The sequence below is a fragment of the Osmerus eperlanus genome, chromosome 1 (assembly GCF_963692335.1).
Source record: "Osmerus eperlanus chromosome 1, fOsmEpe2.1, whole genome shotgun sequence".
Lineage (NCBI taxonomy): Eukaryota > Metazoa > Chordata > Actinopteri > Osmeriformes > Osmeridae > Osmerus > Osmerus eperlanus.
Window position 1 is genome coordinate 18,663,116 of NC_085018.1, and position 14,933 is coordinate 18,678,048.

Consider the following 14,933-nt stretch of genomic DNA (forward strand, 5'->3'; position numbering starts at 1 on the left):
GTAGAAACAAGTGTGTTTGTCACTCAGTCAACACCACAGCACAACCACACAAAACAAAATATTGTTATGAAATGTTTATTCTGTTGCTTTGTAGTATGATGTTTTTCCTTTCTCTTTGAGTTTGAGTAAAAGTTTCACATGTATATGAAATAATCACCCAGTCTATAAATAAAGCATCACAGGTTAGACAGTAATTGCATTTATACCTAATGCTCTATTTACATGAGTAAAAAAAACTATGCAAAGCAAAAAAGAAGCTTACAGTTTTTCACATGAAGTTATCAATACAGTATATTTATTTTCAAGTTAAAAAAAAACTTGAAAAAGATCATATTAGAGAAGATTTATATTTTATGATCAATATTCAAGCAACATACCACTTAGTCATCATTCTTTTGATATGGTCACCTGCAAACATTCTCAAGGCCATCGTTATTTCGTATTCAGTGGTCATAGCAAAGTTCTCCACACCTTCTGTATGATTCACTTGTACTGTAGGAATGATATTCGTTTTGGCTGAAACCCCTTTACGTTTGGAGGTGTGGCAGTGCACCAAAACATTCAAATAGAACACTTTTTTTCAGTAAACGTAAGAAAGGTCATGTTTTTTTGTTTAGTTTTTTTGTTAATTTGTATGTATTTGACAGAGACATTGAGAGGAAAGGCAGAGAGACACAGGGGGAAGACATGCAGGAACTGGCCCAGACCGTATTGGAACCTGGGCCCCTGCGTTAAGGCCTTTGCCCAAGTGATACACGCTCTACCCGGTGAAACACCGGGGTGACCCTGAATAATGAGTTTAAACAACAGAAAAAGCACATTTTGGATCTAAAACAAGGAATTCAGAATGCAACCTTAGCTATACATTCACTAATAATCAAGGCATTTTTTTATTCATACTTAAACTGCATTTCTGAAACTAACACTGTTAAGATAGGTCAGAGAGCTACCGCTCTCGCAGATACATTCTCTTGAGTTTACAGGGATAGTTCACCCCAAAATCGCAAATGCATATCTTTCCTCTTACTTGAAGTGCTGAGTAAGAGGAAAGTTGAGTTGCAGAGTTTTGGAGGGTACGGTGGTAGAGATGTGTTTTTTCTTTCAAGTGTAATGGAACTATCCTGGTCTTCACCACACTTGGCACTTTCAGCACAAAAATTGCCCAATCTGGTTCCATTATATTCGAGAGGTAGACATCTCTATGGCAGTTGCCTCCAAAACTTGGCAATTCACAACAAAACAATCTAGATGCATTAATACAGGTAAGAGGACATTTTTTAAATTTTGGGGCGAACTGTCCCTTGAAGCACATCGCAATATAGGGTAGGAAAGAGGAGGTGCCGCCATCTAGTGGCAGAGGGCCACCCTCAATGAGAATCGCTTGAACATTAAAGCTGGTGTAGGCAAGTTTTGCAAAGCTAGCTATTTTAGCTTCAATTCCAAACGATTCAAACCATTATATCCCACACCCTCCCTTCAAAGCTACTCCCACAAACATATGAACGCGCTGCCTGACTACAGAACTGCCGGGGGACTAGTCTAGTTAGTACACAAGAGAAAGAGCGCTTTTGAGAGCAGCATCTTTTTTGGGGGGGAATTACCCCATGTTGCATTCACATGTAAGAACACACACAACACTATGAACATGTCTAACATTAGTACTCACTACTTTCAAGATAGCATGTTAGTATTGGGAAATTCTATAATAGAGTTTTAAATCCCTCAGTTCTCGCCAGCGTGGAAAAGCAACACTGATATTTACTGGTTTTACTTCTTGCTAAATCCAATCTCTTTTTGCTAGTAGCCCTTTTAACTATTGTCTGTTTTCTCCTTGTCTCTTAACTGTAAAATCTGGAACTGGATTTATTGCCTGCTCTTTCTCCGCCATTCTTGTGCCACCAGCTTGGTTGTTTTAAAATACCTTGGCCTAGCCTGGTTGAAAACTACAGTAACATACATTGAGTGCAGGAGCAGAGTGCGCGCAGGTAGGTAGGTAAACCGACAGGTAGCCCATCCAATAATTAGTCTTGGAATGGTCTTAATGATTTGTTGTGTTTATTACAGTCCTGCGACACCCATATATGTCAGATTTATTTCATATTACCGTCAAACCTTTAGATGTATTGGTTGCTATCAAGATGTGAAGTTTATTTGGGCAAATATGACAAAAAGTGCTTCTCAACAACATTGCCTACACCATCTTTAATATTTCATTAATGGAGTAAACTGCATTTGTTGCCAATTATTTGTGGACAGTTGAAGACAAAATTGTAAGTAAAATGTTGCTACTTATCTATTATAAGTATATTCATTAATTTATTATTACTCATTATTCCCTGTCCTGCAAGTTTGTGAATGATTTCGAATAATCTGTCTAATACCACCACAGAGGGAAATTAACAGACGTTTTGTCAGGGTGGAATGCAACACAAGAGTGTAGAGTAGGTTTAAACTCGTTCCAGATTTGACTACAGCATAATTATATTTACATTTGTTTCCAAAACACACACGCAAATAGACAGAACAAATCTCAGTCTTTGTCAAAGTAATGTAGAAAATAACTGACTAATTGCAAAACAAAATGACATAACCTGTCACATCCATAAACCTTTGAACAGATAAGAGTAAACCTTTTTAGTATTAGAAACAAGAACCTACCGTAGAAACATTAGAACATACAATAACAATCTTAGACAAGAAGCACTTCTCAATATTTATAACTATGACAATTTTTGTAATAATAGTAATTTTATATATGTATTTCTATACAATTATTTGTACTCTTCTTAAAATACAAATTGGACATTATTATATTCACCTGAACCTCAGCTCAGTAGCATTGTTCATGGGTCAGTAGAACAGTGATTGGTTTTATACAGTGGACATTTCAGCACAAGCTAAATGCCTAGTTATGTTGACCTTTTATCCACTCGACTACTTTTGTTTTTATCAGTTCAATGTCATCCAGGAAAATGAGCAAGATCAAACCTTCGTTCTTGTAGAGGGGATATGCATGGGAATTTATCAGCTAGGTGGAAGCTTATGGAAGATTATTTTCTCAGTGAGAAACAAATCTTTAAACTTTAAACTGGTGGTTAGCTTTTTCAATAATAGAGTTAAGAAGTTATCTTGCATGACTTATTATAAAGACATCCCAAGCACACAGAGACAAAGTGAGAATGATAAAAACATCCACTGTCTTAAATCTGATTATTGCAGTTATTTACTTAAGCATAGAGGAAAACTATCATTTTGGTCTGTATTTTGTCCATCAGTCCATCTTTTTGTGATGGGGTTCAGGGGTTAACCGAACCCATTTTTAAATAACCCAAATTCTGTTTTGGCTGTTGAAATGCCCCACAGAGTTCTAGCCATTGAGTCGGTTTTGGCAGGCTGTCAGAGTTGCAGTAGTGAGTAAATAATAACCCACTGAGTAGCTACATCCCACATATACACACACACATAAGCCTACTGAGAAGGCGCCACTCACAGCTTAGCCCCCAGGCTTGGGGTGACAGAACTGGCTGCTTGTTCATTCAGGCCTGCTGATCTGTGACTGTGTCCAGTAGGGAAGTCACAGGTACCTTTCAGAGGACACTAGGAGGACATAGTTGCTTAGTGAAACCTGCTAGAGACTAAAGACTTTGTTATGGATACATCATATGAATACGAATGTGCAACACACACACACACACACACACATACTAACATTTAGGTTATGACACTGCTCTTCTAGAGCTACTGCGGCTCAGGCTGGCGGCACTGCTATTGCGAGAGAGACTGGGTGTAGTAGTAACAGTGAGGCATGGCATGGTGGCAACAGAGAAGCTGGGCGTGGTGGCAATAGTGGGGGAGGGTTCATTGGGGCAGCCATACTGCAGGAGAATGTCGACACATTCCTGACTGCCAGCTTGACGTGCCAACGCAAGAGCCGATTGGCCCTGGGCATCACGACACCTCACATCACTGCCATACTGAAATAGAGTGAGAGTTTCAGCAAGTGACATCTAAATCTAGTACACAATATGGTGTGTGGGCCACACCAGATTCACCATATACATTCACCATATGCTATATATAGTATATAGATATGACTTTATATATAGATATACTATAGATATACTATATATACATATACCATATACATGTTCACCATATACATTCAGACTATATTTGTATGCCAATAGGAAATGGCAAGAGATGTGAGGGATGAGGAAAAGAGGGATGTTGACTTACCCAGATCAGAAGCTGCGTCATGACCACATCAGCCAGCTGGCATGCAGCTTGCAAGGCAGAGCACGAAGGCAGAGGGGCAAGTGGAGAGCTGGGGCTGTGGGCCTGTGCTCCAGGGGGGGCATTCATGTCCTCCTTTGTGCTGTGGGCCAGGAGGAGCAGCAGCCGGGGGAGGTCACGCTCCATCACTGCTGACAGCAGACGGGCATGGAGGGAGACTTCTGGGCGATCGTTGGGACTGGGTGTTAGAAGAGGCGCCACAAACAGCCTCTGCTCATACTTGGCCCTGATCCACGACTCTCGTTCTTCGCTGGAACAGCAGAGGAAGGGACAAGGTTAACAGGGTACCAGCAGGTGTGACCACAAACAGGTATGTGAACGGTCAGACAACTTTACAACTCTCTCCCCTCCTATTGCTATTACCAAACACTTATGTATGCAACTGCCTCACTTTCAGGTCATTTAACCACGATCAGAGTGGAATTAGTCAACAGAATCTTATGCCATCCTTTCTTCCTTACCGGGTGGCATCAGGGGTGGGTTTGTGGCGACCCAGGGTGCGCCCCTCCCAGATACTGTTGGCCAGGTGGTTGCCAATGGCACTAAGTACTAATGTAAGCTCGCGTGGCAGGTCATCCAGATCAAGGGAGCGAACACGGGACAGGTGGGTGCCAAGGTTCCTGTGGATCCCTGAGCACTCGATGCAGATCAGTGCACCCAGGTTCAGACTGGCCCAGGTCGGGTCTGAGGGATGACAGAGCAATGTATGGACAATTTAGATAAGTCGTTTAGGACATGGAATCAAGAGAATCGGAGTCAGATGGCTGAGTGGTTAGGGAATTGTCTATTAATCAGAAGGTTGCCGGTTCGATTCCCGGCCACGCAAAAATGACGTTGTGCAAGGCACTTCACCATACTTGCCTCGGGGAAATGTCCCTGTACTTACTGTAAGTCGCTCTGGATAAGATCGTCTGCTAAATTACTAAATGTAAATGTAGGAAAGAGGTGAAAACGGTGACTCACTGGGTGCTTCACAGTCCCCACACAGGTTGTTGCCCTTTGCATTACGAATAGCCTGCAGAGCTACCGCCTCACTCTGGCTGTTCTTACGAGCCTGTGAAACATGGGGACATGTCAGGTTGTCTCACTGATATTGTCTGTGAATATTGTGTGTGTGTGTATGCAAGGGGGCTTTTGCTTCCTTGCCTTGTTTTTGCTGCTCTCACACAACTGCAGGCTGGCCAAGATCTGGCTTTCAATGGCCTGTACCCAGGAATCTCTCTCCTCCACACTGTGGGCCTCAAAGTGCCATGTCTGGCCCGTGCTCGAAACAATCAGGAAGTCAAAGTTATCCTCATCTGACAGAACAACACACAGACAGACTTTAGTTGCAAGTCAGGCACAGACAAGTAATTTGTGGTACACTCCAAGGATACACTTTTATCATAATGATAATTACAGATGGTACAGCAGCTGCCCTGTCTCATTTTAGAGTATAACAAAAACATATGTATCAATTACAGTGTGAATTACTTGAGTTAGATGGTTCTATAGTAGGCCTATATGGACAGGCTAGAATAGCAGGTAAATATTGATGGTGCGACATAAAAATTTGAATTTAATAGCCCAGATACAAACACCTTGACAGGCACACAGACAGACATGTATACAGATTCTCATTACCTGTCTTGTTAATGTTTCTTAAGCTACCAAAGCTTTTCAGTTTCCACATTTTGCGCTTTGCTACCAGTTAGAAGAAAAAAGCAGAAGTCCCAGGGAAGCAGAAGAGACAGGGAGGAACAATAAGCAGAGGCGGATAAAGACACGAAGAGAAAATAGATCAAAGTGATAAAAGCAAGGCAGATATTTTTTTGAAAGTAGGAATGAAATTGTCTGGCAGGGGTGGGCAAAGAACAATGACAGAAATAATTGCATTTACATGACTGTTCTTTTAATTTCTTTATTCTGTACAGCAATCTGTACTATACGTGAAAACATTATGGTCATGTTGGGCTTGCCATCTGATCCACTCTAAAGTGCGTGTACCGATGGCATATACCATAGAAGTCAATGATTTACCTTCTGCTTGACCAATCTGTGCATCCCCCTTTTGGTTCATGCTCTTCTTCCTTCTGTGCTTTTTCCTGTCAATCATTGGGGAGGCAGGGAGGCCTGTTTCTTTAGAAGATATGGGTCTAGACAGACCTTCAATGGAAGAGTCTACCATGGAAACACAAATCATACCATACCATACATTAACTAAAAAAGAAAATTAAGAGAATGTCTATAGTCTGCAGAGATATGTAGTTGTTTCCTTACCAACACTTTGGGCCTTGTTGGAGAGTGTGGTGGGGCATCTTTCCACCCCTTTGTTTCCCCCAGGGGACAGCCCCCCCCGAATCCCTGCCCCTTCCTCCACTGGCAACAGACTGCTGACATTCACAGGGACTACAAAGTAGAAGACTCAACATAAGTATAGGCAAGAAAAAGACAAGGTAAAATAATAAACACATCACCCTAACCCAACTAGGCAAGAGAGTACTTCTATTATACACATTTATAAATACCAACCACAATAAAGAGAGATGAGAGACATGTCTGCATAGACAACAGGGACATTTACGGCAGCAGACACAGTCAGATTAAACAGAATAATATGTCAAAAGGATAGACTGAGAGACAGAGGCCATCCCCTGGCCCTTTTCACCTGAGCTGGCTCCCTCGGGACTCTGGACATCTTTGACCAGGCCATTGAGGCCTGGCGGAGGGCCACACGCTGGAACGGCTCGGGGAGGGCGCTTCCCTGGCACCTTCACTGTTACCCTTAGCAGGTCCATCTCCTTCCCAGGGGTATTCTGCATGTAATCCTACCAGACAAGAACACAAACAACCTGCTCTACAGACAATAATATGTTGCATTATATCCATTATCCATTATCTCCCTACTTGTGAGATTCAGCCAACTGGAAACAGTTTAGCCCACCATTATATCCTCCTCCAGATCAGTTGATATACCACTGGTATAATACTTGCTTTCACCTGCACGGACTCACATTAACACTGGAGTGATAGGACAGCATGCCATTGTTAGACAGTGTGACGTATTTCTTCTTCCACTCCTTGTTGAGAGAGTTCCCACTACGTTTCAGCAATATGCTCTGGTCATGGAGAGAAGGCAGAGGCAGAAACCTGGGTAAGGGTCATCCTAAACAAGGAGCAGTGAGAGTTAGAGTGAGAGGAGTGAGAGTTAACGGCTATGTGACTTGCCTGTTTGATGGGGATGGAGCGCCCACTGCCTAGGTCTCCCTTAGGGTCTGAGCTCCTCTTCTCTGAGTCACTGCCCCTACGGCCCTGTAGGACATCACACCCATGATACAACATCAACTTATATTACAAGTGAGAGAGAGATATTGGGTCTATGTGGTGGGATGAAAAAGGTACAGTGGAGTACAGCCGTAACATCAGGAGACCTGTGATGTCTAGCAGAGGATTGTTACCACGAAACGTGAGGTGCGTCTGCGAGGGGCACTGCGTACGGACCCTGGAGTGGCACTGCCCAGCCGCTCCCCTCCTGTTGCCCCCCCAATCTCTTTATGACTGATCACAGGAGTGGAGGGCAGAGAAGACGAGTAGTCACTGCTGTGACCACCGTTACTGGCCTGGGCGAGAGAGAGACAGGAAGAGAGAGAGAGGCAGGCATGAAGACAGACAGGCAGACAGAGAAACTGTTAAAAGCAAAGCAAAGCTAGTGACAATTTAGCTGTGACTAATCACCGGAGACAAAACCTTAAAGATCCCATGACATGCTGTTTTTGGATGCTTTTATATAGGCCTTAGTGGTCCCATAATACTGTATCTGAAGTCTCTTTCCCGAAATTCAGCCTTGGTGCAGAATTACAGCCACTACGAGCAGTCCCACAATGAGCTTTCCTCAGGACGTGCCTAAAAAACAGGCTATGTAGATGGTACTCCCCACTTCAGATATATCTCACATTCATCACACAAGTTAGCTTTGTATCAAGCTTCATATCAGTATGTGTAGTATGTATCATTACGTGTAGGTTAGACTACCATCTAACTTGCAGTCAAAAGCTTTCTATCCCTAAGAACATTCTTTTTAAAAGCATTAGTGCTCAGGAGGATATGGTTATTGATGCCTTCATACCTGCCCTGGGAAGACTCCTGACACAGGGGTGGAGCCTCCAGAGTGACTAGGTGAGTTAGGAAGGGATTTACAAGAAGCCAGGAGAGCAGCTTGCTTCTTAACGGCCATTATTTTCTGAGCAGCTATGGTTGAGATAGGAAAGAGATCAAAAGAAAAGAGTTTTGAATTCAATCGTCTTTTTGGAAGCTGACTTGAAGACTACACATTCAGAGGTAAGATGACGTACCCTCAGTAAACACTCGGTTCACGTTGAGGCCGTAGGTAGCGCAGGTCTCGTAGTAGGTACAACGCCTCACATCTGAACACAGCTGCCGTGCCCTGGCATCCTCGATCACCCGCGGGTTGGTGCTGCTGATCTTATCTAGATGGAAAGCACTAGTCAACATAGAATCCCTTGAAAAAGGTTCCAAGGCCAATGACACAATACAAAAACAAGATATTTTAATTGTGTGCTTGCATCAGTTGGTGTGTATGTCTTACCCTGGGTGCCCACCACTATGAAGGGAATCTCTGTTATGTTGCGATGGATGCTCAGCTGGCTGTAGTTCTTATATACTTCTTGGAAACTGGCCTCATTCTCCAGACTGAACACTAAGATCACCCCATCCACCCAGCTGGAAAACTGTCAATGAGAGATGTCGTAGGATTAGGGAGATGTAAAAGGAGGACATGTCCATAACCTGTCCCTGCCAGTGAGTCTCAGTAGCAACCATATACACACCTGTTCATCTAGGGGTCCTGTCTCTTCCCTGATCAGTAACAGGTGGCTCTGTCCATCAATCAGCACCTCTTTCTTGTGCCTGCCCCCTGAGGGAAACAAGACAAAAGGGCGTTACACCTGTATGCTGACTGTATGTTGGTAAAACCTGTTCAGGAACCTGTTCACCACAGCAATGATGGTTTGTTTATTGATAGTGACGTTCCAACCAACCATCAGGATTCTCCAGGGGGAGATAACTGCCAGTCATGTGTCTGTGGACCAAGGCTGACTTTCCGCTGCGGAGACCTCCTAAAACTCCCTGGACAAACACACACACAAACAGACCTCACATCTTTAACTGCCATTTATGTTGGCTGTTTCTTATTTTCCTCAGGATAATCAATATACTATTACTGATACACCCTTCATGTTGCCACTATCTCAAGTCAATTAAGAAGGAATAAGTTTAACAACTCTTACCAAACGAAGCTCTTGAACAGTTCGACTGAAGGTCCATTCTTGACTGTTGGCACATGCCGCTGCCAAGCAAAAGCAAAGGAACAGGGAGGGGTGTACAGGGAAAGGAAGAGAGAAACAGACAGATTCAAATAAATGGTCAGTGCTGTGATCTCCTGGCTATTGATGGTGATCGGCAGGAAAACTTTGAAAGTCACTAGCGGTCTTGCTCTACATTATGCCATTTTGAGTGGCCACTCCTGCTGCAGTGTATGTTTGTGTGTGTCCTGTATGTGTGTGTCCCCCATACGTGCCCTGTCATGTCCAGATGGCACAGACCAGAATGTTGGGGGAGGGGGGAGGGGAAACAAAGAGAGGGAGAGAGAGAGAATGAGGGTGTATAGTGGAGGTGGAGTGAAAATTAATTGCAGTCTCAGTGGGACTGCAGGAGTGAAGATCAGGTTCATTAGCAGCTCTGTAGATGGAGACAGAATGTGCCAGTGTGTGTGTGTGTGTGTGCTTATGTGGGTGCGTGTGTTTAAAATTGCAACATGCTCTATGTAAGGTGAAACAACTCATTCATACTTCATTGAACTTTCCAATAAATTCCTATACATTTTCAAAGCATGAACCTGATGAAGGAAAGGTTTGAGAGAAGAATAAAAATGAGTAAGTCTTTTTGACCAGATTTACTTATGATATTTTCACAACAGCTCCTAAAGATGATAAACATGTATAGGGAGAAAAGAGTTGCTAACAATAGGTGACTGTCAAAGAAAAAATTGCAGATAAACAAGGGAACCACCATGCTGCAACACAAAAGAAAAACACTGTGACTATGTTCAACATGCCTCATGGGGACATTCCCGATCAATGAAGGAGCACCGATGTTGTTCTGAAAACTCTAATGGACAGATTCAGAAGACTAAAGAACACGTACTATAAAAGCATGTGACATTCCTCTACATGGGTATGTGAGCAGTAGAATGCCATGTCTAAAAGAGAATGAGACTGATGGCCATTGTGTTCTAGAGTCCCCTGTTTACCAAAATGTATTTCTTAGCACAGGCACTTGAAACCAATACAGGAAAATGGAGGATAGAAGATTTATAGGCTTATTCCTAATGCTTGCAGGGCGGAGCTGCACACACAAAGACACGCATACACACAAGCCGACACCACATCAATCAAATAAACCGTGAAACATCAGTGAATCAGCCTAACCTCAGACAGAGTGTGTCTCTTTTATACACTGGACCCCTCTGTAAAGTCACAACAGATGGTGGCTCTGCAGTGCTCTGAGCACAGGCCACACCTCAGTGACAACATGGACCAAGCCACCTCTTCCTCTACCACTGGATATACATTTGAACTCTAAACCCCTCTTACCCTTTCCAATTCGCAATCCAATCCCATCAATCTGTATCTCACAACCCTATTTCCCTCTCTCCTTCTCCCTACCTCCCCCCTCTCTTTTCAGCGTCATCCCACAGACCGAATAGCATCTCCTGCTTCTTGCTGTTGCCATGGCAACCCCTCTTCCAGAAACTGCCTGTCCACACAATGCATAATCTCATGAATACAGCGGTGTGTGTGAACAAATTCACACACTTATCAACACACAACATCACATGCAAACACACAGTGACATACAGTGCATGCAAGTTATTATACCCATATATGATGTTGGAAATGCTACAGTGAATGGTTAACCCAATTAAGGGCTTAGATGGTGGTACATCAAATAAATATGGATGATATAGGTAAATTGCTAGAAAAATATTTTAACAGACAAAATGTATACTAAGATATTGATACTCAGTATATTTTACCTATCGTTGTCAATATGCAATTTTTCTTTGATTATTATGTTGGATAAAGCATCTGAATATACTTTTCTACAAAGTTTCAAATGTTAAATTTCTAAATGAGTTATTCAGTTCTCATAAGCTCAGCCACAATGTCAAGTAACTGAGTGAATGGGGTCCATTTGGACATTGATTAAATCTCCATAAAGCAGGAAGTGTCCCTTCCGTGTTCCCTAACCCCCGACTCCCCCTTTCTCTCCCCTCTTCTATTCCTCAGAAGAACACAGCTCTGTGTACTCCCACCCTTAATTATTCATGTCCACTTACGCCTGACAAATTATTCAACACTTATACCAATCCTACATCCTGCTTCATCACACATGTCCAAAAAATCATTAGAATAAGTAACATTTGAATATTCCCTCCATTCAGTACCTTTTCTGACTTTTAGGACAATCCCCAGTAGTCGTACAAGTTAAAGCTTTTGAAGTTGTAGTTACTTACTCAACCTTCCTAGAGATGAATACTTATATCACATTCCTGCATTATCTAGCACCCTTTTTGTATTGGAATTGTATTCCTGCTGTAGAGGTATAGCCTCAACTTATTCCCCAAAGGGCTTCTAAACTACTGGATAAAAGCCTACTTTAGTGAAATAAGAGAGAGGTGGGGGTTACTAATGACCAAGCAAAGGCTTACCCATCCGAGATCAGCTATCTTTACCACTTCCTTATGTTTAAGCTGTATAGTACAAAAGTGTGGTTTACCCAAGTACAGTGATGGACGATCCTATGTATTGAATCCTATCAGCAGCACTAATACAGCCAGTTGGGGTCACTTAAAAGACGAAGGGAGTAACTTTACGGCATGTCATTGGCTTTTAGTGGCTTGGCCCAACCTGTGTGTGTATGTGGTGTGTGATGTATGCCTGTGTGTGTGTATGCTGTGCTGGAGGGTCTTACCATCCTCCTCACTCGACCCTCTCTGTACTGGTGTATAGAGAGGGGGAGCAGTGTTGGAGCTGGGGGGCACAGGGGTGCTTTTGGTGAAGATGCCACTGATGAACTTCAACATTTTGCGGTCACGAGCCGGGGCACGCTGGCTTGTGCCACCCTCCTTTCCCTTTTTCAGGTCCTCAGACAACAAATGTAGGTCACTGTTGTCCAGGGTGCGACTCTTGCCCTTTCTCTGGGGCTTGGTGTTGGGAGGTGCAGGAAGAGAGGTGGACCCGGTCTTCATCTTGTCCCCCCGCGGGCTGTCCCTTGTCACCACACCAGTCAACCCTCCCACTATGGGTGCCCCCGTACGTATGAGGGTGGCCCTGCCATCGCTGTCTGCCCAGGATGCTCTGTAAGGCCCCAGGGCAGCCGTTGCAGATGTCATAGGAGAGCGATCCCCAACGCGGTTGTCCTTGCGGTCAAGGCTCTTGGCAGAAGGAGGTACACTCTGATTGGCTTCTCTAAGTTCTCGTCGGCTCATGGCCCCGGCCCCTGCGTGTGACCTCATCAGGACCTCAGACCTCTGGCTGACGTGAGGTTGATCAGAAATGGGCATGCTCAGGTGGGAGCGACCCCCATTGGGCTCGCCTCCCTCTTCACCCCTCAGGAAGAGAATGGGCGGATCCCTGTAAAGTTCTGTCTTGGGGCGGGATCCATCCTTCCTCAGACCCCCTTCAGAGTAAAGCCCTCCATAGGCTTTCACCGACTCTTTAACAGGTAATAAGGGAGGGTCCTTGATTTTCCCGACCAACATGTTATCTTTTGAGGGTCCAAAGCCATGACTGTCTCTTAGCTCACGTTTTCCCCTTTCTTGGACAGGACCACAATAGCTGACTTCCTCCTGCTCCTCCTCTTCAATCTCTGTATTATCATCTCCTTCAAACTCAGCACATACACATTCTCCTTCATCCTCAGTGGTCCTGCTAACCTCCTCCTCCACCTCTTCCTCAGGATCCCCTGCTTGCCTCCTGGGTATAGGGGTCTTCTCATCTCCTGGCACAGCCTCAACCTTGACCAAGGTGAGGGAGATGAGGTAGGTGGTACGTCTCTGAAGTGTGCCCGCGTGGCTCATGAGGGCGGCAGACTTCAGCGCAGCAGCGCCCACGCTTTGACCCAGACAGATTCACAGGTCACATTCATGGCAAACAGGAAGAAGCTTGAGGCCTCAGAATTGAAGTGCTGAGCTCCACAAAAAGCATACACCTATCAGGCAATACAGTTAGATTGTCCAACTGTGTGTGATGAGATGTGTCTGTTGAAGGGAACCCCTGCTGTTTCCTTAGGCTTGCGATCAGCCAGTAATGAGGAATCTATCTACTGTGTATTATAAATTAGTGGAACATACACTCACTACACATTCAGTTAATGCACTGATTTGCTCATAAATCAAGTCTAGACAGTACTTTACCTTTAATCCTCACTTTCATTTAATCCTACCTCACCTTCTCTCAACAGATCTGTGAACAGTGGTCTCTCCAGTCTCCTCCTCTGTCCCTCACAGTTCACCCCCTTACGTCTTTTGCTTCTTCTCCTTAAGATTGATGATTTCCAGACTGCAAATTCCTCATTGTTGATGTATCAGCTTTTAGAGTGAATTTGTCTGATTCATTATGAAATGGTGTCATCAGAATCAACAAATGAACTTGGTGCATTCATCCATAAAAACTGTACTCCACTCCACAAAAGAAAAGAAGATGGTTTGCTTCAGGCAAGTGGCTTGAATATGTAGGCTTTTCTTTAGACCATTTCTTCATTCGTATTGAGGAATATCCACCATCTCTCTTCATGCTGCTGTGACATTCCCCAGTGTTCCCTGTGTTCTAGAAATACTGTGTTACGTATCCACCTATTCCACTCTCAATAACACTGAAGCATATTTACTGTGGTAAGGACTTTAGGTGATCAAGCAAAGACAAACCTGTTTGAAGGTAAATAAAACCAAATTGAAATCATTCTTGTGTCACAAAGCGTGTGGCTTTGAGAGTCTTCTTCTGATAGCATGTGAGGCAAAGACACGCATTCATGTCATGCATGAATCATGTAAGCACACTGCGTAGATCAACGAGGTTGCATACATCCATTGTAATGACTCCAGAGGAGAAAAAGACATTTGGATTGCAGATTGCAGAATGCTTCTGCCTGTATCCCTCCTCTGTACAGGAGCTCTCGTCGGTCCTAGTCTCCTCCGAGTGTCTCAGCCAATTAGCAAGTCAATAAAATGTGTCTGTGAGGCAGAGCGAATACACCAGCTCAGCTCAGCCCAGCCCCTCCTCCTCTGCTCACAGCAGTCACTGCCTTCAGCCCCCTACTCTGCTAGCCACCATTAGACCTCCGCTAGCCCTGCTCCAGCTTCAGGAGGATGGAGGGAGAAGGCTCTAGGTGTGGGTGAAGCACCCAGAGAGATGGTTGTTCTCTGTCCGGCTGACACGGTCTGAGACTCGTGTCTGAGCAACCCAAAAAATGGAGGAAGAAACCTCTGCCTCCTCCTACCCATCCCTGATTCTCTCCTTCTCTCTCTCTCTCTCTCTCTCTCTCTCTCTCTCTCCTTTTCGTATAGCAATCTTTGGGCAGCT

At 44.0% G+C, this 14,933-nt stretch overlaps 1 protein-coding gene across 1 annotated transcript; it reads right to left on the reverse strand.

Moving 5' to 3' along the window:
- Positions 1–38: 38 nt before the first annotated feature.
- LOC134024529 (arf-GAP with GTPase, ANK repeat and PH domain-containing protein 1-like) lies at positions 39–14,924 on the reverse strand. The gene is made up of 19 exons (XM_062467011.1): positions 12,325–14,924; positions 9,579–9,637; positions 9,330–9,417; positions 9,120–9,205; positions 8,879–9,020; positions 8,625–8,759; positions 8,399–8,520; positions 7,731–7,892; positions 7,501–7,584; positions 7,287–7,391; positions 6,941–7,100; positions 6,553–6,681; positions 6,313–6,453; positions 5,917–5,976; positions 5,440–5,591; positions 5,257–5,347; positions 4,755–4,977; positions 4,237–4,543; positions 39–3,974 (listed from the first exon to the last, which is right to left on the reverse strand). Exons 1-19 carry the CDS (start codon positions 13,430–13,432, stop codon positions 3,717–3,719), a joined length of 3,612 nt encoding a protein of 1,203 aa, XP_062322995.1. The 5' UTR covers positions 13,433–14,924; the 3' UTR covers positions 39–3,716.
- Positions 14,925–14,933: the final 9 nt, after the last annotated feature.

What these genes read in the sequence shown, in the direction of transcription:
- LOC134024529 (XM_062467011.1), bottom strand. Translation starts at nt 13,432, where the DNA reads ATGAGCCACGCGGGCACACTTCAGAGACGTACCACCTACCTCATCTCC. An exon ending in AGGGTCGAGTGAGGAGGATG is followed by an intron (nt 9,638 to 12,324) that starts GTAAGACCCTCC and finishes TTTGCTTGGCAG; the next exon opens with CGGCATGTGCCAACAGTCAA. An exon ending in GAACCGAGTGTTTACTGAGG is followed by an intron (nt 8,521 to 8,624) that starts GTACGTCATCTT and finishes TCTCAACCATAG; the next exon opens with CTGCTCAGAAAATAATGGCC.